Genomic DNA, 23,009 nt, shown 5'->3' on the forward strand with positions numbered 1-23,009 from the left:
TAAAAGAGGAAACTCCAGATTTAGTTAACCTTAATGTCAAATGGTATTGATCACAGAAGCCTTATTTACAGCATAGGGTTGTTGAAAAACAGACTAGATTACATGCCTCCCATATTCATTCAGTATTGTAAATACTAGCCATGATTTTCTACCATCTGCGGTGAGTATCTGTGGGCAGGGAGACTTCATTCCAAGTAGGACAGTCAGATTTCCTGTAGACATCTGTATTTTTAGTTGTGCCCATGTCACAACAGCTTCTGAAAAAGGCATTTCCTTAGTCTCTTTTTATATGTTTCTTGCAGAACTGGAAGCAAATGCTGCTATAGTCTCCAGTCAAAGGTAAGATGATAGTTCCTGAAAATTCAGCAGGAAAATAAGCCTCTTTGGAGACTTGGCTTTCTCAGTTTCGAAATGGCAACTCTCCTTGCCCTTTTTCTTCACTTCATTCACCTGGCTATTTTCCCTTCTGAATTGGCTAGTTGTCGTTGGCATTAAGTCTAGTTAACTTTAGCCCCCAAAGATAAGGTTTCTCCTTATAAAGCTGGGTGACTTTAACATCTGTAGAAATATGCCTGTCTGCTGCTTGTGCAAATAAGAGCATAGGCCTTATGTCCTCACATTGGAAGTGAATAACACCATATAGTTAAACTAATTAGTGGAAAGAAACAGCTTTTTGAGATTATAGATTTCTTGAATGTTGGAATGAGGAAGGGATCTTAAAATACATGTAGCTGGGGCAGCTAGATGGTTCAGCGAATAGAGAGCCAGGCCTGGAGGGAGGAGGTCTTGGATTCAGATTTGGTCTCAAACACTTCCTAGCTTTGTGACTGGTCAATCACAACTCCAGTTGCCTATCCCTTACTGTTCTTCCTTAGAATCAATACTTAGTATCAATTTTAAGACAGATGGTAAAAGTTTAAAAAAAGAACGAAATGCATGTGGTCCATCCCCATCATTGTACAGAAAGGGTCAAAGTCCCAGAGGTAAATGAATTGCCCAAGGTCACATAATAAATTAGAGCAGAGAACTGTCTCAACTCAGCTCTGATGTTCAGTTTAAAGTTCTTTCCATTGTACTGCTATTTTCAATGCATAGCAAAACATAGAATCACAAAATTTTATAGCTGGAAGAGACCTGAAAAATCTCTAGTTCAACCTTGTACCTACTATGAGAATCATCTCTATATAGTCTCCTTGATATGGGGTGAAATGGGGTAACTCAATGTCTGCTTGAAGACTGGTGTGAAAAACTGCCGTGTGGAAGTTGTTAGATATTTATTCCCCCAGAAAGCCCTTTTGGGTGGAAGTTGTTGCACAGGGTCAGAGTCCAGCTCAATATAGAAAACAAACTTCTTAACAACTAAGACTATCTAAAAATGGAATTTTGAGGAGAGGAACCAATAGGCGAATTCTTAGTCACCATGCCACTAGAAGGAAGATGGATAATATTTGCAAGAGGAAAGAGAAAGGAGTACTTAATTTGGCACTAGCTGTTTAGTAGTGGCTGAGACAAGGGGAATATGTAGCAGCCAGCCTTATTGGACCCAGACTTTTTGTTCAGGCAGTTAAATAGAAGGCATGTAGAATAGCCTTTTCAATCCTCCTCTCTCCTGTACTTTAGATCTGGCCATAGGTAGAAATACAGCAAGTGTTGGATAGAAAAAGTTTGCATTTCCATACACAATTTTCTGTTGACATTTTAATGAGCTAATGGGATGTTCTGGGATACTTTCTTTTTGGGCAGACTTAAGGCCTGAAGGCTGTTTTTTTGCATAAGAGTAGTTCATATATGTTAGCAAGAGGTCCAAGTAACTGGTGTACAAGGTAATCTATTAGGCTCACAGCCAAAAGGGCTGTGACAGTGTTTAAATGTGTTGGATGTTCCATGTAATGTACTCATACATTTAAGTGTTTGGTGAAAGAGCAAGTTTTGAAGCATAAATAGTGCTTACTTCAGAGAACAGGCAGTTTGAGGGGATGTTTCATAGGCTATAAGGATTAATAAAATGGGACCATTTCTGCCTAAGGCATCTAATTATTAGGAATGATCCTGAAATATGAAAACAATTCCTTGTGAAATCATATGACCCTTTCTGACTTTTGAGAGCCCTATACTATCTTTTGCCTAATGCTGTATCCTTCCTGTGTGAGAAAGTAAATTCTTCTGCCCTGTAACCTCTATTTTGGGACTTTTTCATCTAGTCCAATCTGCCCCTTCAATACCTGCCTCATGTTTCTAATTTAGGCTTGTTGTGCCTCTCTCTAATTCTGTATCCAAGTACGTGCCCCTCATTAGAAATTCTCTGCTTTCATCCTTCCTCCAGTAATGAACCCAAGGAGACAGGGGAGAAGTCTAAAACTCCAAGTCGGAGAAACTCAAGAGCTGAGGAGCCCACCACTGCCCAGGAGAGTGGGGAAAATGGGCAGCGCAAGCGTTCTTCCCGACCAGCATCAGCTTCTAGCACTTCAAAAGGTGGGCCCTGTTGTATACCTATACAGAGGAAAGCAAGACAGGAAAAAGAATAGACCTCATCACAACCAAGGTGCTTTAACTGTTAAGCATTCCTCAGAGTAATATGGAAGAGACATGAGTTTGGAAGTCCCATCATTGGGTAGCTTATTATTTAGAGGTAGACAAGACTACATCTAACACGTTGTGCTATTTATAGAAACTGTAGTGCAGGTGATTGGAAGTAGAGAAGAGACAAGACTACAATTTGGAACTGGATGGAAACCCATACTTCTATATAGCTTGATGAGGCTTTCTTCTTGTAATAATTGTCATTTGAACTAGATTTTCAACAGTAAATTTGTTGACCTTGAAGAGAAGCCACCACACTTAAAACTAACCAGTATTTGCTAATCCCTTTTTATGTCCCAAGCACTATGTTATGTCCTAGGAGGATATAAAGATAAATAAATAAGATTTAGTCCTTACCCTTATTGTGCTTACATTATAGTAGAAAGGTATGACACGAGCCCAAATAGTAATAATAAGTATTAGATTATGTAAGTGTATAAGAGCAATGTAAACAAAATAGTACATAAAGTCAAAAGAAGGAAAGATCATTTCCATCTGGATAGTTTTAGAAATAGCTTCATATGAGGCAATACTTATAGCATAGGTAGGATATCAGCCAGGATTCAGGTAGGGCAAGGAGATTTTAGTGTAGGAAATGGTATAAACAAAGGATGTGTATTGTGATTAATCAAGCAAATACCCAATATAAATAAGGGCAGCCATTCTTGAGGAATTGTAATAAGTTAATACCAAGAGATTCAGCCTCCTTAAGATTGATCCAGGCCCAGCAGAGGTGTTGTAGGTCATCAGTGTTTCTGGGTGTTAATCTAGATCTGAGTGTTCCCATAGGTGAACACTGAATCCAAAAGAATTTCCTCACCAAAGTGTGTACTTGATTGGGTAGCTCTCAGATGGCTAGAAATATCAGCAAGGTGCCAACCTCTAACATCAGAGAATTGTGCAGAGCTCGGTAGGTTCTATTCCTATGCCTTTGGTTCACCCAGTATGAAGAACTATCAACTTGTGGCTTCAGTATATCATGTTCCTAAGAAGGGATGGCATGTGTGGCATGAAGTGGAGCATGTTGTCCAGTCATTGATTTTCTAATAGAGAAAATAGGGACTGTTGACCAAGAACTAGAGATTGAAGGGAGTAAAAGTTTAAGGAAACCTAGTCCTAACCTCCTCTCTCCAACTGCCATTTTCATTTTCCCTGCTTTCCCTGAATCCATGTCATACCGGTTGAGACTGTGGGGACACAAAATTCTTTGCTTCATTGACCCTATTTAACAGAGTAGAATGCCTTAGACACAGTTATATTTTAGGCAGGAAAAGTTGAAGCAAGAGGTGTCTAGGGATTCCCTTTCTCTTAAAATTACCTGGGTGTCTAGGGATTCCCTTTCTCTCTTAAAATTATCTTTTCAGCAGAAACCATTTTGGAAGAAACACTATTCAGTATTTAAAAAGACAGAAACCAGATTGTGGATAGAAGGACTGAAATACTTTTCCCTTTTTCATTTCCTCATAGTCATCCCTCATTCACATGCTCTCTGTGTCTGTGTCAGACACCTTTAAGGTCAGAAGAAAGATAAACATTGGAAGTGGCCTATACTGGAAGCCATGTTGGGTTCTTGAAATATTCCTGGACTTTTCTCACATAACTATCAAAAAATCCGGAGGTGTAGAGAAGTGACAGGCCTGTATACCTAATAAGAGAGTATGATCCAAAGTAGTCTGTAGCAAGATGAGCTACACAGAGTATATATTGTATTTGTTAGAAAGGTGTTGCTTTTTCTTTTTTCTTTTCCAATCTGGAGATTAGGGAGGTAGGAATAGAAGGGAAAATAGGGATAGGGTATACAAGAAAAAGAGGAGAAAGTAAGAAAAAGCAAAGAAAGAAAAGGACCGGATCACTGAAGCTTTTTTTTTTTTTTTTTAGTGGACAGAAGAGGCCAGTAAGAATCACAGACAAGCAGGACAGCTTTGGAAGTTACATGTTGAATTTATTATATGTTTTAAAAGAAAAGCAAGCTGTACATAATAGAGACTTGCACTTTAATGTGTAATACTCTAATTTTTACCATAAATCTGGAGCCGCATATTTTATTTGGTCTTTAGAGTCAGAATTTTTCAAAAGAGCCCATGCTGGCACGAGGCTAGGATCCTTTCTGATATCAGCCAGCTGAGAGGTGTAGAGCTGGCCTGAGACTACTGCAGAGTTTCGAAACAGACTTTAACTTAGTTAACTCTGTAGAGGTGATAATGGTAATGTTATCTCTAGCTACTAAATTCCTGTTATGGCTTTTTACTATCTATATCTGTAAGCAGATCACTCACCCAACAAGAAAATCCTCTAGGACTCCAGAACTCGGTGTTTCTCCAAAAGGTCTGTGCTAATGGGTGTTTGTGTGCTCTTCTCCAGAGGCACATATGCCAGACTCTGCCTCAACAACAGCCAACAGCTGGAGAGAATACACCGTCTGAGTCACCCTGTCCTTTTTTATGAACTTTTCTCTGATTGCCCCCTCCCATCATTCCAGCCAATGGAACTATTTTCCTCTCCAGATTTTCCTGGAGCAGCCTGTCTAGATCTTTCCTTTGCCCTTGTCTTGCATTATGCTTATTTTGTGCTTACATGTATACATGTCATGTTGCCCTCATTAGAAAGTAGCTTTCATGAAGCTAGAGACTATCATTTTTTCAGCTTCTTTCTATCCCCAGCACTGCTTTGTACCAAGTTGATACTTAATGTTAAATGGAGTTGAATCTCTGGTCCTACTGCTTGCTATTCGGCTGGCTGACCAGTGCTTGGACCTGAGAACTAATTGTGATATAATGATTCGGCTTGGGAAGACCCTGCTTTGCAGCTCAGCTCCACCTCTCAGGGGATCACTAGTGAGAAAAGTTCCTCACTGTAGAGTTTGCCAAAGATTATTAGTAGCAGCATTGGGCCAGGGAGTGGATATCCTAAACTGTACCTGTCTTTCCTTTCTTCCTCACAGAGCCCGCAGCCAGCGTGATGCAGTCCAAGCGAAGGAAATCCAAGTAAATCACTTCAGGCAACTGGAGACTTGTAAATGTGTGTGAATTTTACAAAAAGTAATTTTGAACTGTGATTTTTAAGAACAAACACAACAATTTCTGTACAGTTAATCGTTCTAATAATGCTGCCCTTTTCTCAAACCATGTAGCCTCTTTATCAAAAAATAGTGAGAGGCAAGGTTGAGGAACCATTCATAATGGCAAGATGAAGTTCAAGTTTTCCAAAAGGAATTGTTGTCTCTTAGAAAAAATGACAGCCTACTGTTGTAAATGTCTAGATTTCACATTTGTTTCGTAAGCAAATTAGCAGACACAGTGGCCGTTCTTAGGTAGCTGGTGATGTTTTGTGCAGTGGAAGTACTCTGTGAATAGCTGTAAAGGGGGAAGAAATAATCCCTCTCCTTTGGAAATGTTGTAAATAATTTTATTATAGATGATTTCAGACGTATTTGTTGTAGAAAAATGGACCAGTGAATAAAGAGAATCTAAGGGTTTGTATAATGTGGAATCCCAAAAGCTCTAAATAAATGTCATTGTTTTAGACCATGAAGGTTATTTTTAGTAATAATGGAGCTTCCTCTAAGGAGAGGCTAGGGTTTTCTCGTCTTTAAAATGAGAGATCAGAGATGCAGGGCTGGAAGTAGCCTCAGAGGTTAGCTATATCACTTTCCTCATTCTACAGATAATCCTACAGGAAATAAGCTTAGAGAGGTGAAGTGAGACCTACTAAAGATTACACAAGAAAAAGTGAGAGCTGGGACTCAAAACTAGCTCCTGAGTGCAAATCCAGGACTAAGTGGCCTACAGAATACCTTCCAGGTCTAAATTGATCATCCTAGATATAGTATATCTAGTGAAGTGTATATATAGCATATTCAGTGAGAGCATTAGCTGTTCTGTCCCCACGAGCCCTCTGATAATCTTGGGTAGCTAGGTAGCCCAGCAGATAGCACGTTGGGCCTGAAGTCAGGGATTCCAGAGTTCAAATCTGGTCTCAGACACCAGCTTTATGATCCCTGGCAAGTCATTTCATCTTTGTTTCTTCATTGGTAGAATAGGGATAATATCACCTACCTCCCAGGGTTGTTATTAGGATCAAATGAGATAATCATTGTTAAGGGCTTAGCCCAGTGTCTGGGACATAGGCACTATGTACATGTTGGCTGTTATCACTTACTCCTATCTCCTCCAGCCGAGGTAGGAGATTTGAGGGCCAAGGATGAGTTTCTTGATACAGATACACACAAGCTGCTTAGGAGCCTCTGGGGGTCACAGGGCTTTGCACTGGTTTTTCTTTCCTACCTTGCTCTATCCCTGAAGCTTCATCTTTAGGGACAGAGGTCTTAACATTATCTTTCCCATTAAGTCAACAAGCCTTTTCATTTGGGGTCCTTCCTCTCTGGCATTTGATGGTTACTGTTCATAGAGTGTATCCTGGTTGGCATCCTGCCCAGAGGTGTAATCTGAGCCATGATTGAAGGTCCACTGGAACTTCACACCCCCTCGCCCCAAGCTAGACTTTCTGAGCCCTGAACAAGAAGTGGACCTTGTGCTGAAGCATCTCCTTCTCGAAGATGGCACCTACATTTCTAAGCTCTTGCTTCCTTCTCCCTGTGGAGACTTGTGACCCTCAGACTCACACCACTTAGAACAGAGCACCACAGAATGGGGATGATCTTTTGAAGGAGAGGAGCAGCACTGGGCTGACTCTCATTCTTAAGTATGCCTCTGCCCTTTCTCTTCAAATGCCATCATCCCCTGGCATCATCAGCCATTATTAGGAAATGGCATCAGGGAACAAAAGGGGAATAGGAAAGTGGCCATATTCCAGTGTGTGCCCTGTTATAAATGTAAGGAGAGGGTAAACTGGATACTACCACTCTTAAATGGGTGACAGCAGTGGTAGTTCAGATATATGGCTAGAGCAAGATCACCTGAGTCTTGCCACCTAGCTAAATGTTGTAACACCTCCCTCCTTTATAACAGTGCCCAGGCAGGACCCTTCAGGTCAGTAGATGGGTATCCCTTTCAGGTCCCACCTGGGGTTGATTAATGGTGGATATTGGGCTCTATCAGCCTTGGACATGTTTATCTGACTGCGTTAGCTCCCTTCCCAGAGAAGTGATGAAACAACCACTCCAGGAAGGTACTTGAAGTTTATATATATTTGGCAAGGAAGGAATCTTTAGGAAATAGGAAGAGGAATAGGAAACCCTAAACTAATCTTTGATAATATTAATTCCTTAGGACTGTAGACAAATGAGTGATTCTGGCTTGTTCTAGCTCCTCTGGCTCAGCCTGGCCACAGCCAAACCAGAGCAAGCAAGCTGTTGTATGATGTCTCTCAGCTTCTTCTTCTTGCCAGATGTTATGCCTTTCACAGCCTTTAGGAACCACCCTTTCCACCCTCTTCTTCTTCTCCTGCCCACTTCCCGGATCCCTCCCAGGCCCCGGGATATCTAGATACCCAAGGTTGGTTTGAATACCTAAATCTCTAGGGGACAGAAGAATAGGAGGATTCACGGTCTGGGTACAGGTTGGCAAATGTCAATGAGGTTCAGACAGGTGTTCTTGCAAGGTTGAGCCAAGCAAGCCTCAGATCCCAATAGACCAGGGTCTACAGATCTCAGGTCCAAAGGAAAGGGAAAAGACCCCCTTGTCAGGAGCTGCCAGGGTATTTATACCCCTCTGACCAACCACTTTCTCCCCTGTCCTCATGGCCTCTGGGAACATTCTGAGGTCCAACGGTCCTCACCTGTCAATCAACGGTGAGACTCTCTGCTCCCAGAGTTTCAATATGACAGCCCACAACATGCCACTCTTGTTCAATGCCCCATAAGCATGGGAGCCCTGGCGCACCCCAAACCAACATAATTCAACTTTAGTATATGCTTTAAATAGATTTTTATTTCTTGCGTTTTCCTTTATATTAATTTTTTCCCCCCACAGAGGAATAGTGTTACAGTCTAACACTCGAATCCTGTTACACACACACACACACACACACACACACACACACACACACACACATATACACCCACACCAGGACAGAGTCAAGGTGGTTGCATCCTGGAGTCCACCAACACACATTGTAAATATCCTAAGGTTCCTCCTATAATCTGGGCTCAGCATATACAGAGACACAGTTTGTTAGCTTTGTTTGGAACCAGGCGGCAGGGCTACAGTCATAGGTATCAGAAAGTGGGTGGTTTGTCTGCATTAAGCCCCCTAGTTCAAAGCCATGTGGATTTAGTAAGGCATTCGAGATCTGGAGCACCTGGTGGGGAGAGGGCAGTGATGCCCTCTTAGAGAGGAGAGGAGGCGCTCTGTCTAAGGGGCAGATTGGTGGATTCCTGGTTGTACATGTATGCCTAAAACCGGCCACTACTGCACAAGTAAACACACACACACAGTGGCCCTCTTGGGACAAGAGTGGGGAGTAAGGGGCCAGGGAGTGATATTTGGGGCAAGAGAAGGGCAGGTTCATGCTCTCAGACTCAATAGGGAAAGAGCGACACTGCCCTTGGGAACAGTGCTTCACTCTTTAGAAACAAACCCTTAGAACAAAAATATGGGCATCTCAGCCCGATACACACGCACGCACGCTTGCACACACACACACACGCACAATTTTGTTGAAGTGCTGGTTATACTGATGTCTAATACTCCTCACACACTGGTCATTTCCCTAATATCTCAAACAGCTGTCACTACAGACTCTGACTCCCTGTCTTAGGTTGCATAGGACTTCATGAATCCTGGTTCCTTATTTTGTTCAAGTTCTGGGGTTTGAAAAACCCTGAACCATGCTAAGGGTGAAAGGCACATACACAGTCCATATATATATAGCATGAGATCTTGTGGCTCTGTAGTCGAGCAAACGGGATTGATGGGAATGGGGTTGGGTCTCAAAAAATCAAGACCAAATATTGCCACACCCAGATGCTTGATGCTACAGTGGCAAGGAGCCTTATGGGAAGGGTAGGCATTAACAGGGGGGCAAGCAAGGTTTGGGATGATGGGTTCCAGCTCTCCAGATTTCTCTCATTAAACAGCAACTGGGAGCCAAACCCAATCCCCTAGCACTGGAACAGGGAAAGCAGGAACTTTGAAGTTTATTTCAGCTATTGTGAATGCCACAACATAGCTGGGTGTGAGGTGGCTAAAGTAGGGTTGTGGGGGGCCAGGAGGGAAGACTCTTGAAAGACGGTTGAAGGAACCTTAAAAGGGACAGGATGAACTCTTAATCACTGACTTCTGAGCAAGCTGGAAGTATTTTTAAATGTCTTGTTTTAATTTTTTTTTTTAATTTGGTTTGCTCCTTGGGTCTGAGGGGCCTCTGCCCACTATAGGCACCTGGACACAGAAGCCAACCCTGTTGTACTCTGGCCAGAGCCAAGGCCAGGGAATGGGAGAAGGGATCTGTGGGCAAGAATTGTCATTAGTCATGTGTCAGGAAAAATCCTTGAAAGTTTTAAGTATTAGAACTAGTGTAAGAAATAAACTGAGAAGAGACTGGAAAAAAGAATGACATCTAGAAACTGACAGGGGTAATTCAGGGCAAGTGGGTAGTTGCTGGTATCTAAGCCCAGAATTTACAGCCCACAGTATGAAAGGGGCAGCTCCTTCTTAAGTCTTACAGGCCAGCTGTAGTTTAGGGACTTTCTCTTCTGCTATACACCTCAGAAGAAAGAGAGCTGCCACCTGGTTTCTGTAGGTGGAAAGAGGATGGGGAACCCTCAGTAGATTGATAGTGATAGCTCCAGACCCTTAGGGGTGAGAATTCAAAGAATGGATGGGCAATAAAAGGCCCAAAGAAAGTGCTTCTCTACCCTTCTTCTTAGACCTTGATCTAAACAATATTCAACACAGGAAGGTTTGGGATTACCAGGAGGACTGTCCATCCTGGGTTAAAGAGGATTCTCCCCAGCTCTAGGGTGGGAGAGACATTTTATAATGCAAAGTACAGAATTCTGGTGTTGAGGCAGGAAGTAAAATGGGCAGCCTAGTTATCTAGAGCCATCAGGCTGTGGTCAGAAGTTACCCTTTCTATTGCTCTCGACCCAGTCCCTAGAGAGTCCTTTCCCAACACCATCCCCAGGAAGATTTCTAGCCCATTGGAGTTCTGTGGGTGAGGGAGGAGTCTCCTGGACCAGAAGTTCTTTCTGATTCCAGTGGATGGCATCAGATTGAGGAAACCATCTATATCTTCCAAGCCACAGTAGTAAGGTCCTCTTAGCTTTCCTGTGTTTAGGGGTTCCCTCCTCTGAAGCTGTTTCTCTCTTAAAATATGTCTCTGGTTTTCTGTCCCTGTCTGAATTCCTCCATTCTTTCACTCTCAAGTTTCACATCTCACAACCCTCTCCAACATACTTTACCTTCAGAGGTCTGGGCCAGCTCTTAATGAGTCTGCCGTAGGGTACAGACAATAGGAACTGGGCCTTAGGGCACTGCAACCTAGTTGCCATGGTGGGTGTCAGGGAGCCCTAGAAAAGTCACACTTCTGTCATTGACAGACATCCTAGGAGGGAAGAGTTGAGAGGGGCAGAGGTGTGATAGAACCAGTGTTTTGTATGTGTGTAGGTGGAGTCAGATGTAGGGAAATAAGGGGATCAAAGTTGAGGTCTGTGTTGAGAGACTGGGGAAAGTCAAGGGTAGGGGATGAGGAAGAGGATCAGAATTCACAAGATAGGATTTAGAGGTAGGGAATAGTAGGAATCAGTTGGGGAATGCAGAGATCAGAAGTAAGGGGCTGGCATCTCTGGACAAGGGCATTCCCAGAGGGAGGCATTTACCCCACAGGGATGGATAGCAATACCTCTCTCTCCCTCTAAGCTCTCCTTAGGTAGAGGCTCCCTTGGGGAAGCAGGGCCTTGGCCAACAGTTTCATGGAGCATGTGGGGGTCACCACTTAGGTCCAGAACAGGTGGCAGGAGCAGGCTGGTGAGGATAAGTGGGTGAGGGGTAGTGTCTGCAGGGGAGGGAGGGAGGCTGGTGAGAGGTTTATTTGAGAGCAGTGTAGAGTGGAGCAGCCCAGAATGGGCTGATGGGTGACCTCAGTGGCGTCAGTAATTGAACTGGCGCTGGCACGGCTGGTGGAGAAAGCTGCCCTGGTGCTTAGACCGGCGGGGATGGCGCTCTCGGACACGATTCTGCCGCTGAACGACCTTAGGGCTCAGCCTCTGTCTGTCAGCCCTCTGGCGGGCCCGCTGCACCCACCGGGCCTGACTGGCCTTTTCCAGCAGTGCTGTCCGAGAGGGCATCGAGGCTGTGTGGTGCCTGGGGCCTGGATCCCGACGGGGTTGCATGACCTCCCTTGGGGAGAGGAGGCATATAGTAGGCTCAGAGCTGGGCTTGAAAAAGGACCATCTCCATTATCCAGAATCCCAGTATTTCCTAAACTCCCCATTCTCCATGATCCCTAATTCCATGCCCTTGATTTGCAGTATTCTTTCCACTGTCAATCTAGACACTGGCCTCATCATTTCCAGCTTGGACTCATAGCCCCTAACTTCCCTGCCTCCATTTTCTCCTTCCCCCAATCCATCCTACACAATCTAATATGCAATTCCTTCCCTTTAAAGATCAAAATCCCCTAAAAGGATGGCCTTTCTTCATTCTTCCAGGCTTCACCCCTCTCTGGCTACAATACTTGGGAATTCCCCTCTTCCCCCTGAGCTTACTCAAGGACCAAGTGTCTTGCTTAGGCCAAAGGTTCTTAACCTGAGGTCTGTGAACTTAAAAAAAATATATATTTAATAACTTTCAGTATAATTGGTTTCCTCTATAATCCTGTTTTTAATCTTTATCCTTTTTAAACTCTTTCCTTCCATCTTAAAATCAATATTATGCATTAGTTCCAAGGCAGAAGAGTGGTAAGGGCTGGGCAATGAGAGTTAAGTAATTTGCCCTGAGTCACACAGCTGGGAAGTGTCTGAGGCCAGATTTGAACTCAGGACCTCCCATCTCTAGGCCTGGCTCTCAATCCATGAGCCACCCAGCTGCCCCTTGATATATATATACTCTGAAGAGTCCATCGACTTTATGGATTAAAAAGGTCCATGTCTCAAATAATGGTTAAACTCCTGGCTTAGGCCATTTATCCTCACCTAAAAGGTCCATCCCCCTCACCAGGGAATTTCTATCATTCTCACCTTTCTAGCCATAGCCAGATTCTACCTTATATAAGCTTTTTTCTCTAGACTAGTGGTAATCTGGGACCTTTTCCCCTCTTTCCATGCTTGGACTGTGATCTCCCAAGATATGATTCTAGCCATCACTACAGTTTCAAAGAAGAAATGCTACTGTGAACCCCTCACTCCCCTTCACCCACACACAAACACACAGTAGCCCCTCTTTTCTAGCACTAAACATCAATAAAACCTAAATGACCCGAACACCTCAGGACCCTGGTGACACAAGCCCACTCCTAATAGCAGCCCATCAGAGAAAGCTAGCCTGATGCTTAGACCAGCACTCAAAAGTGGTTCTGCCTCTGGAAAGCCTTAAGGCTTCTCCTCTGTAGGCCCTCTGGTGGAAGGCCCGACTGGCTTTCACTTCAGCTCACCCAGGCTCTGATCATTCACTCTGATCTAGGGCTCTGTCCTGTCCCCTCACCCTGGGCTTCCCTCTCCCTGCCCCAGGGGCTCACCGGTGGCCTGTTCTGGCTGGAGGAGGGCTCCGAGGTGGGGTCATCAGGGTTGGGCCAGGCCCAGGCTCCAGGACGATGGTACTGCCAGTGACATAGACAGACATACTGGGGTGCTCGATGAGCAGGTCCTCCAAGGGGCTGCTCTCCAGCTGGGCAGGCCCCAGCTCAGGCCCCTCTGCAGTGAAACAGGCGGGAGGCGTAACAAACCAGCTCTCATCCAGCAAGCAAGGGGAGGCTGGCTTGGGACTTGGGGGGCCAGCAAAACTATCTGAGGAGAGGAGAATGGGACAGTAGCAGGGGCAGGGGACCACACACACAGGAATATATGGGGATAGGTAGGGAAGAGAGAGGGGCATAATTAGTCAGACCCAAAGCCCACTGAGGTTAGGCTATTCTTTCCCCAAAGCTGGTACCCTTCCTCTCTGGTTAATTTTTCCCTCCTCTCTCAAAACAGGCCCACTCCTATTCCCCAAGGACCAAAGCAAAAAGCAATTCCTCCCCCCACCCCCAAAAGCAAATGCTTGCCCCTAGGAGAAGGGAGCTCTGAAAGACCTTTCTGTCCTTAGGAGCAATCCCTTCATCCTCAGTCTGGCAGAGGGCAGGATTCCCCCTCTGGATACTTCCCTCAGGTCCTACAACTGTCCTCTCTTCCCTAGGATCCTTTGCTTCAAGGGTCAACATTCCCTTTGGTCAGAGATATTCCCCCTTTACAACAGAAAACACTCTCTTTGATCTCCACAAAACACCAATAGCCCTGAACACTTTCAAATGTGCCTAGCAAGGGAATTTTGGAATATCTCCTAGCCAGCATCCCCTCCTAGGATGGGGATATAAGATCCCAGGAATTCTACCCCTACTACTCGCAGCTCCAGCTTTCTGAGCCGGAGACCCCTCCGGTGGACTCTTAGCTGGAGCTGAGCCTGGGATAGTGAATGTGCAGGATCAGGCCCCCAAGGCCCTCAACCAACCACTTACCAGGCAGGTCAATAATGAGCCATCCATCCACTTCTTCCTCATCTTCAGGGCAGATGAAGGCTTTAGGGGAGGGGGGCTCCTCAGAGGGTGGGCTGGTGCTAAAGAAGAGGCTGGTGAGGCGCTGGAACATGGTGTAAGAGTTGGTGGGCTGGGGGGCAATGGAAGGCCCAGCTTCAATGGCCCTACAGAAACCTGAGGACAAGGAAGCTAAAAATCAGATAGGTACTCCATATCATATAGTCAAGCTGTGTGTGTGTGTGTGGGGGGCCCTTCTGACCACCCAGAGATGCTCCCAAATATTCTAGATCCCTGTGGGAATAGATTTTGAGAGGAAGGGATGTAGAACTAGGGCAATAAGCCTTCAACATCAGTAGGAAAAGGAAGCTCCCTGGAGGGAGTAGGAGGAAGACAAGGGAGAAATTCATCCCCTTCCCTCTACTAAAAGCTGAGCAAGGTTTCCCGCAATGGAGAGGAATCCTCAGGCACAAAGCGTGGGCCCAGGGAGGCCAACTTCTTTCCCATCAAGTACAAAATATCTTCCTTCTTCCACCATTCCCTCCCCCTCAAGAGATGGGGCTAAATACATTTCCTTATCTCTGGCCCCAGACCCTTCAAAGCCTTGGGCTCTGAAGCCCCTAGGCCTAAAATGGGCATCAAGTCACTTAGGTTTTCTGCCCAGTGTGGCCTTTATCCCTGCCCTGACCCTGAAAGAGTCTGAACAGGCCCTGTCCTAGGGAACTGAGTTAAGCCTGGACAGTGGGTAGAGAATCCAGCCTTGTGTGGGCTCAGGTTCTACTTCTGACATTGATGATATAAGACTATATGATGGAAAGAGGACTGGATTTTGGAGTCAGGAAACCTGAGTTCTAATTCTGGTTCTGACACTTATTAGTTATGTTGCCTTAGGCAAACCATTCCCATTCCCTGAATGAGGGAAGTTGTAGCCTTTGGTCTCCACTAGCTTTGACATCCTGGGATATTGTGACCTATTTGAAGATCAAGGCCGACTTGCTTTGTGAAGTGAGCAGTCTGCAGAACTGCCAGGAATTAAGAACCTTCCAAAACTGGTCTCCTCTACTGTGCCACCTTACCACCTTAAGGGGGGGCATCAGAACCCAAGTGGGTTCCTACTAGCTAAACAAGTTCCTTGTTTTTAACTTCCCCAAATAGCCCTTGGGAGGACAAATCCCTTTAGTCATTGTAAGAGGTGCCCAAAATAGATTCTGTGTCTCCCAGTGAGTCAGTGATGCAGCTAGGAATGGGACCCCAGAATCTCAGCTCTGAAACTAGGCCTGTTCCTCAACCAGAAGTCTTCTCCAGGGACAAACTGCTTTGACAGTCAGTGGCAGCGATGTGTTTTCCCTACACCAACTCTGTAGTGAGGTATACAGGTGGTCTTACTGTCCCCATTTTACAGATGAGGAAACGTCTGAGGATTGGAGAGGGAAAAATACTTGCCCAGAAGTTCAGCCTGGCCTGAAATCTAGGTAACCTGGCTCCAAATTCAATGCTTTTTTTTTTTTTTTAAACCTTTACATTCTGTCTTAGAATTGCCACTAAGTATCAGTTCCAAGGAAAAAGAGCAGTAAGAGCTAGACAATTAGGGTTAAGTGACTTGCCCAGGGTCACAGAGCTAGGAAATGTCTGAAGTCACATTTGAACCCAGGACCTCCTGACTCCAGGCCTGGCTCTCTATGCACTGAGCCACCTAACTGGCCCCAAAGTCAATGCTTTTAATAATGCATCAAGCCCCACGGGCAGGCCGGGTAATACACTGCCTGGCCCACCCAACCCAGCTCCTTTTCAAGGGCAAGGAAAGAAACAGAAAAGGAAACAGGCCAGCAGCTAGTAATATAAACCTCACCAGCTCCAACTGGACCACAGACAGGCAGTGTTGCCCCAGAGGTCATGAGCTCCAGGATTGTATTACCTGACTGATGGCTCATTTCCCTCATTCCCAGGGAAGTTTTTCACTATCCGGGTGAAAATCAGAGCTTAGCCTTAAGGGGAAACAGCAGCAACATCAACCTTCCAACTCCTGGAGTCACTCCCTAGCGTGGGTTTCTCTGGTCCCACAGAAAAACCCCCCATTTCCCAGGAGTTTTAAGGTCCAAAGTCCAATGCATATCATCATTACTTGCCATGGGTGGCCCCAGGGAGCTACCAGACCCACTCAACCCAGATGTCAGGACTCAGATTAGTAACTGGCACTTCCTTTCCAGGGTCCAAGCCCAACCCTTCCCCACCCCCACTCCCATCCTCCCGGGTCCCTCCTGTCCAGCCACAGGCCTCGCCCCATCAGGCCTCTATCCAGCTCCAACCCAGCCGGGTCACCAGAGGACAGTCAGGGTTGGGGGAGCGGAGGGGTGGCGGGGAGGAGCTGGCCTTGGTGACGACTCAATGTCATATGCAAATATGATGACGTAACCGCAGCGGCCAACCCCAGGGAGCCAATGGGCAGAGGGCAGTGGGGCTCTGGGCTCTTGCGGTTGGAGAAGAGGCGAAGCCAGGAGACAAAGGCCCAGGAGCGAAGCCGGATCTCTAGCGAGGGAGGGAGGGCAACCTCGCGGGACTAAGGGTACGGCAGTCCCGGGCCAGCCCAGCCTCCGCACACCTGGGGTCACCATGACCAGAAGAGGCAGTGTTTGCACTGGGGCATCAAAGCCACGATCCCCGGAACCCTCGAGCTTCCTCCAGCCCGCACAGCTCACCCCCCAACCCCCTCCGCCCCCAGCAGCAGCGTCTGCGTATCTCGGTCCCCAGCTGGACTTGTAGAGAGCCGCAAGCCCCCTTCCTCATCCCCTGAGATCTCCGACCGCTGCTCTTTCCGCTCCAACTCTGGGGGCAGGAAGTCGGAGCCACGAGCGGCCCCCGATGTCTCTCCTCTCCCGCCCTGTTCCCCAGTAGCCACCAAAACAGCCCCAAGCCTCCCACCACGCTCCGACTCTGACAGCGCTCAGGTCATTCCGGCTTGGAGCTGCAGAGAGAGGCCCAGACCAGACTGCACTGACCTGGGGCTGTTACCACTCGCCACCACGTCCTGGGGGCTGCGAGCACAGAGCTGGCCGGGCCGGAGCTGGGGAGCAGGCGACGGGGAAAGCGGGAGGGCGCCAGCTGCGGCGGAGTGTCCCAAGACAGGAAGACCCTTAGAGATCCAACAGCATGGCTGGGGGCCGGCTCTGGGGCGGACGGGTTGCGGGGGATGAGGGCTTTGCATCCAGCGCTCCCGGCGGGGGTTGGTGTATTGGCAGCGGATCTGCCGGGGCTCACGGCACAAATTGGAACGCTCAAACAGCTGATTGTGACGTCACAAAGGGGCCCGCCCTCCCTCACGTCACGGCCTGGGCGGCCGGAGGCCAATCAAGAATTGTATGTCCCGGATCCCCTACCCCCATCCCAGTGATCCAGCCACAACAGGGCACACATACACTTTTAAAAAGGTTCCAATCTGCCTTCCTTAGTCCTGGCCAGCCCAATGGTCAAAGCTGCTTGACCCACTTGGGTGGGCCCAGCTTATCTTCTAGCCTGGCGTTCCCTCTACACACACACAGACCCACCGTGGACTCCTGGTCGAATTGCTGCCTGCCCAGGTCTTCCTATCCCCATCATTCTCCTTTCTATCTATCCCCTCCCCTATCCTCTAAAGAAAAGGGAGGTGACAGAAGGGAAGCCTCCCCGGGCTTGGGAGTTCTAGGGGAGAATTCTCTACATGGAAAGACCTGCTGGTTCTCAAGGGCGAGTCAGTCAGACTCTTCCTGAGGGGTCCCAGGAGCCTAGAGACCTGGGGAAGGTCAGGAAGGCACAGAAGTGCCCAAAGAATAGGGAGAAAATAAAAAGTTCCAAATTGGTTTTTAGGAGCAAAGCTTAGAAAAATTTTTGTGATAGAGTTCTGGACAAAAAGAGGTCCACTGGCTATTTGTCCTTAGGCAAATTCATGTTCCTCTCCACATCAGTTTATAACATCAGGAGTTCTTAACCTATTTTGTCCTGTGGACCCCTTTGCCATTTTGATGAAACCAGTGGTCATCTCAACAATATATTTAAATGCACAAACTAAAATGCACAGGAAATCAAATATACTGAAGGAGTTGTCAAATGTTTTTTAACCTAGTTCACAGAGCCCAAGTTACGATTCCTGGTCTAGATGATCTCCAAGGCACCTTTAAGCTCTGAGATTCATTCCAAGAGCTATATAATCTTACTCTTCAGTTCCAAATTTGGGTCCCTCACCATGGATCATGGTTCTCTCTTCTGTATCTCATTTTACTTCTGCCCTGGGATTGGAGGCTGGAAGCAATGGAAACCAACCCTGAACCGCTCACATTTGAAACACATTGGTTCACTCAGGTTCAGTGGCCTCAGAGGTTCCAGGGCATTGGGATCTGGACCAGGAGCTTTAAATAATTAATGATCACGGGCTAGCTGGGTACCCCTCAGGGCAGGGTTGGAGATTAAAGTTCAGAAGTTTTTGGTTCCAGGATCTTTATGGAGAAGACCGTCTCAAAGAAGTTGAGAGGAGCTAGGGGGTTTGGGAGGAAGGAGAAGCTAAAGACCATCACTACCAACAGAAAGTAAGGACATGGAGAAGGGACCCCAAGCATCATACCTAGGGTTTAGGAATATGGGAGTCCCATAGACCCTCAAGCTTCAATCGGGGTGGAACTTGAACTCATTCCCTAACAGCCCAATTCTTTAGCCTATAATGAGACCTAGCAATTCAAAACTGAAAACAGAATAGAATGTCAACTCCATAAGGATAGACTTTCATTTTTGTCCATTTATTATCAGCACTTAGCAGTGTCTGGCACCCAGTGGGTGCTTAATAAATGCCTCCTTGTTGATGGGAGGGCATCTTGAAGACATTAGTCCAATTCTCTTGTTATGGAGGAACAAAGTGAAGGCCAGAAAAAGAAAGATACTAAGGAGTCCAAATCACACAGAGAACCTAGGTCTGATTTTCCACCTCCCCTATTCCCGACCCCCGCCCAACCCCAGTCACCTCAGAGCCAGTTTTGCCGCTAACTTGCTATGTGCCCTTTGGCAAAATGTCTTCTCTGAGTCATCTTTTCCCTACCTGTACAATAAAAGGGTGTTGGGGAGAGGCCAACAGAGAGCCATTCCTGGAGTTGAGAGGACCTGTGTTCAAATTTGGCCTCAGATACTTTCCAACTATATAACTATGGGAAGTTACTTAAGTCCACTTGCTCTTTTGCCCTAGAATTGTTGTTAAAGCAGAAAACAAGGGTTATTAAATAAATAAAAAGATAGGACTTGCTCTCTAAAGTCCTTTTCTACTCTAACCTCCACTCCCCGTAAGAATTTCCAGCCCCAAATCCTTATCCTTCCACTTCCTCAGCTGCTATAGGGTTCTCTAGTCTTTGCCACTCCCAGGATCCCACCTCTATAGCTCCTCTACGGATAAAGAGATATGAGGGTAGGGGGAAGTAGGAGTCTGAATCCTCTCCCTGCTATTAAAGAAAGGGTGGGAGCTGGATTGACTCATAAACCTCTTTGGGGCCCATGTTTTTCTGCCTATTTTGACACAACAGGAAACTGTGGATTTAGGAGCCCTAGGGAACTTTGGGCTAGAACTTGGGTTAGGCCAAGGACATGCCTAGTTGTTTTGTCACTGACCACACCAAGCCTGGCCCCAGGACATAAGGAAGAGGACCCATGTGACTGGCTCCACTAGAAAGGTGAGGCCTACCACACTTGAATGTGACAGAGAGTGATGACTTGATCTTCCTATTGGCTAGCCCTTGTTGAAAGCCCAGACACCAGGACTTCCTAGGCCTCAGGTCCTAAGTGGGAAAAGAGCTGTGAACTCCTTATGTCCTCATCCTGACCTTCTGACCAATATTTGATGTGTAAACCTTCCATAAAAGACAATAAATGCATCTAGCAAAGAGTGCTAGATTGGGAGTCCAAAGATGACTGGATTTTAATCCTGCTCAAATTCTTAATGACACAGCAAGTCACTTAGTTTCTCTGACCCTAATAGCACCTATTCACCAAGTTGTTGTAGAAATCAAAGAGATGATATATATGTAATCTCCCTTGCAAACCTTAAAGGGTTGTACAAATTATGATTCTGACCACATCCCTCCCCTACTCAGGAAGCTTCAATGGCTCCTATTGTCCACAAGAGAAAGTCACAGGATGATAATGTGATTTAGAGTTGGAAGGGACCTGGGAAATCATTTTGTCCAGTCTTCTTATATTACAGATGAGAAAACTAATAGAGAAGTTGATTGGCTTAGAGCTGGAATTTGAATCTAGATCTTCATATTACAAATCCAGTGCTTTTTATTCAGCCTGGCATTCAAGTCGTAAGCACCTCCCTGCTTTCTCCAATTTATCAATTATCATTTCACTATCCCTTCTGGTTTTCTACACAAGCCCCCTTCCTTTGATCAGACCACCCTCTGCCTAGAATGTCTTTCTCCTCCTTAAACACTTAAATCCTTCAAGGCCCAGCCAACTCTGGCTTCCTTCAGAAAATTAACTCAGAGAGAGCTATTAGCTGTTTTTCAATTAATGTGGAAACCCCACATCACCACCACCAAGAGCAGGGGCAGGATCCTATTCAGCAGTCTGCCTTACAGGCCCTGTGCATAATAGAAGCTCAATAAGTGTTTCTGGATTGGCTGCCTGAGGAGGAGGAGCTTAGGGTCAGAGAAACCAGAAGGCCAGAATTCTTAGGTTGGAGCCCAGAAGGGGCAAATGGGGCTTTGCCCCAGACCCCAATCAGTCCCCGAGCTCACAGTTTTGACTATTGGTCTGATCTGGTCAAGGTCTGAAGTTTGAAGGCTTCTGTGGAACAGATGGACAGCATTCCAGAGCTTCCTTGTGACTGGGGTGGAAAAAACTGTATCCTGGGTTTCTCTGCCCCAAAAGATTCCTATGACAGGTTTTAGGGACCCTGGACTGTATAATCTTAATTTAATTCCACAAACATTAAGTATCTATTACATACAAGATACCCCAGTGCTAGACTGGGGAGACAAAGATTAAAATGACCTCAAGGAGTTACCCTTGTACCTAAGGGATACAACAGATATGCACAGAAGTATGAGGCAGGGCAATCTGAGGAGGGAAAGGGCATTAGTAACTCTGGGTGTGTGTGTTGGGGTGGAGAGCATCTAGAATCAAGGAAGGCCTCATGGGAGCAGTAGTACCTGGGCTGAGCCTTGAAGGAAGGCCAGAATCCTGAGAGAGTGAATTCCAGGCATCAAAAAACCCTCTTAGGATTCACAAACCCAAACATCTCATCGAATCAAAAATCTAGAGGTACAGAGAACCTCAGAGGTTATTTTCTTATTATTCCTCCTCCATTCCCAGATCCCTAAGAGTAAGAGATTAGGAGCTGGCCCCTCCGCCATCCCAGCCCAGATTTAGTAGTGGCACTGTGTGAGAGGAAAGCACCATGTCAGCCATGATCACTAATCCTGATTTGAGCAGACCAGAGAAGCCAATCCAGACACACACTCACACATCCACACACAAGAGTTAGAAGGCCTTGGACACAAATCCAGTGTAAGTCTGGCACTAGCTATGTAACTCTGAGCAAGTCAATTCCCTGGAGTCTCAGTTTCTCCATCTGTAAAATGAGAATAATTACTTGTACCTATTGACTCTTCAGAACTATTATAAGGAAAAATATCTTAGGGTAGGTGCAAGTGTAGACCTGGACCTGGGTTTGAGTCCTATCTCTGACTGCTTTGCCCTTGTGACCATGGCAAATCATTTTAACTTCTCTTAATCTGAGTTTCCTCATTTGTAAACAAGGACAATAATTCTATTACCTACCTTAGAGGGTTGTTTAGAGCAGTGATTTTCAAACTCTTTGGTCTCAAGACCCCTTATACACTTTAAAAAAAATCAACCCTTACTTCCATTTTAGAATCAATATTAAATATCATTTCCAAGGCAGAAGAGCAGTAAGGGCTAGGCAATGGGGGTTAAGTGATTTGCCCAGGGTCACACAGCTGGGAAGTATCTGAGGTCAGATTTGAATCCAGGACCTCCCATCTTCAAGTCTGGTTCCCTATCCACTGGGCCATCTGGTTGCCCCTTAGATCCCTACCCACTCTTAAAATTATGGAGGATACCACAAAAAGCTTCTTTTTACATGGGTTACATGTATTCATATTCACCAAATTGTGACTTAATATTATTATAAACATAGTTTTGATCTTGGGGACCCCCTGAAAGAGTCTCTGGGATCTCCAGGAGCCTCCAGACTATACTGAAAACCACTGGCCTAAAGAATCAAATGAGTTCATGGATCCTTTGTTAAACTGATGTATTCTTTGTGCATTTTGCAAACTTTAAAGCATTAAAGAAATGTCAGTTAACAGCACCACAAGAATGCAAGTTCTACGTTGCATACATTCCCATACATACACACAGGCATATTCAGACACAAGTATGTGTGCCCACATACACATATCTGGTAATGTTGGAGGTCTGGGGGCACTTTTACCCAAAGTTTTGGGATAACCCCTCAAGTACCATGGGTAAAGATAAAATTTTTCGTGATCTATCCCACTCCCTAACTGTACTTCCATCTGCTAAGGGCTTCCCTCCAGCAAATTACCTTGTATTTCTTTTATATATACAGGATGTCCCAAAAGTCTCAGAATAGGAGCAGCTCAAGTGGCTCAGTGGATAGAGATCCAGGTCTGGAGACAGGAGGTCCTGGGTTCAAACCTGACTTCAGACACGTCCTCGCTATATAACTAGGCAAATCACTTAACTCCCATTGCCTAGCAATAAGGATTGCTCTTCTGCATGGAACTAATACACAGTATTGATTTTCA

At 45.8% G+C, this 23,009-nt stretch overlaps 2 protein-coding genes across 2 annotated transcripts in view; one reads left to right on the top strand and one right to left on the bottom strand.

Moving 5' to 3' along the window:
- NCOA6 (nuclear receptor coactivator 6) overlaps positions 1-6,111 on the top strand; it is a 58,662-nt gene extending 52,551 nt beyond the window's left edge. Inside the window, exons 11-13 of the mRNA XM_044664376.1 lie at positions 303-339; positions 2,324-2,472; positions 5,522-6,111. Of these exons, the coding sequence (XP_044520311.1) occupies positions 303-339; positions 2,324-2,472; positions 5,522-5,568 (233 nt within the window). The 3' untranslated portion in view covers positions 5,569-6,111. The remainder of the gene's footprint in view (positions 1-302; positions 340-2,323; positions 2,473-5,521) is intronic.
- A 3,369-nt stretch (positions 6,112-9,480) lies between these two features.
- TP53INP2 (tumor protein p53 inducible nuclear protein 2) lies at positions 9,481-17,276 on the bottom strand. The gene is made up of 4 exons (XM_044664378.1): positions 17,199-17,276; positions 14,188-14,379; positions 13,213-13,480; positions 9,481-11,876 (listed from the first exon to the last, which is right to left on the bottom strand). The coding sequence occupies exons 2-4, from the start codon at positions 14,315-14,317 to the stop codon at positions 11,627-11,629; spliced, it is 648 nt and encodes a 215-aa protein (XP_044520313.1). The 5' UTR covers positions 14,318-14,379; positions 17,199-17,276; the 3' UTR covers positions 9,481-11,626.
- Positions 17,277-23,009: the final 5,733 nt, after the last annotated feature.

The sequence above is a fragment of the Gracilinanus agilis genome, chromosome 2 (assembly GCF_016433145.1).
Source record: "Gracilinanus agilis isolate LMUSP501 chromosome 2, AgileGrace, whole genome shotgun sequence".
NCBI lineage: Eukaryota > Metazoa > Chordata > Mammalia > Didelphimorphia > Didelphidae > Gracilinanus > Gracilinanus agilis.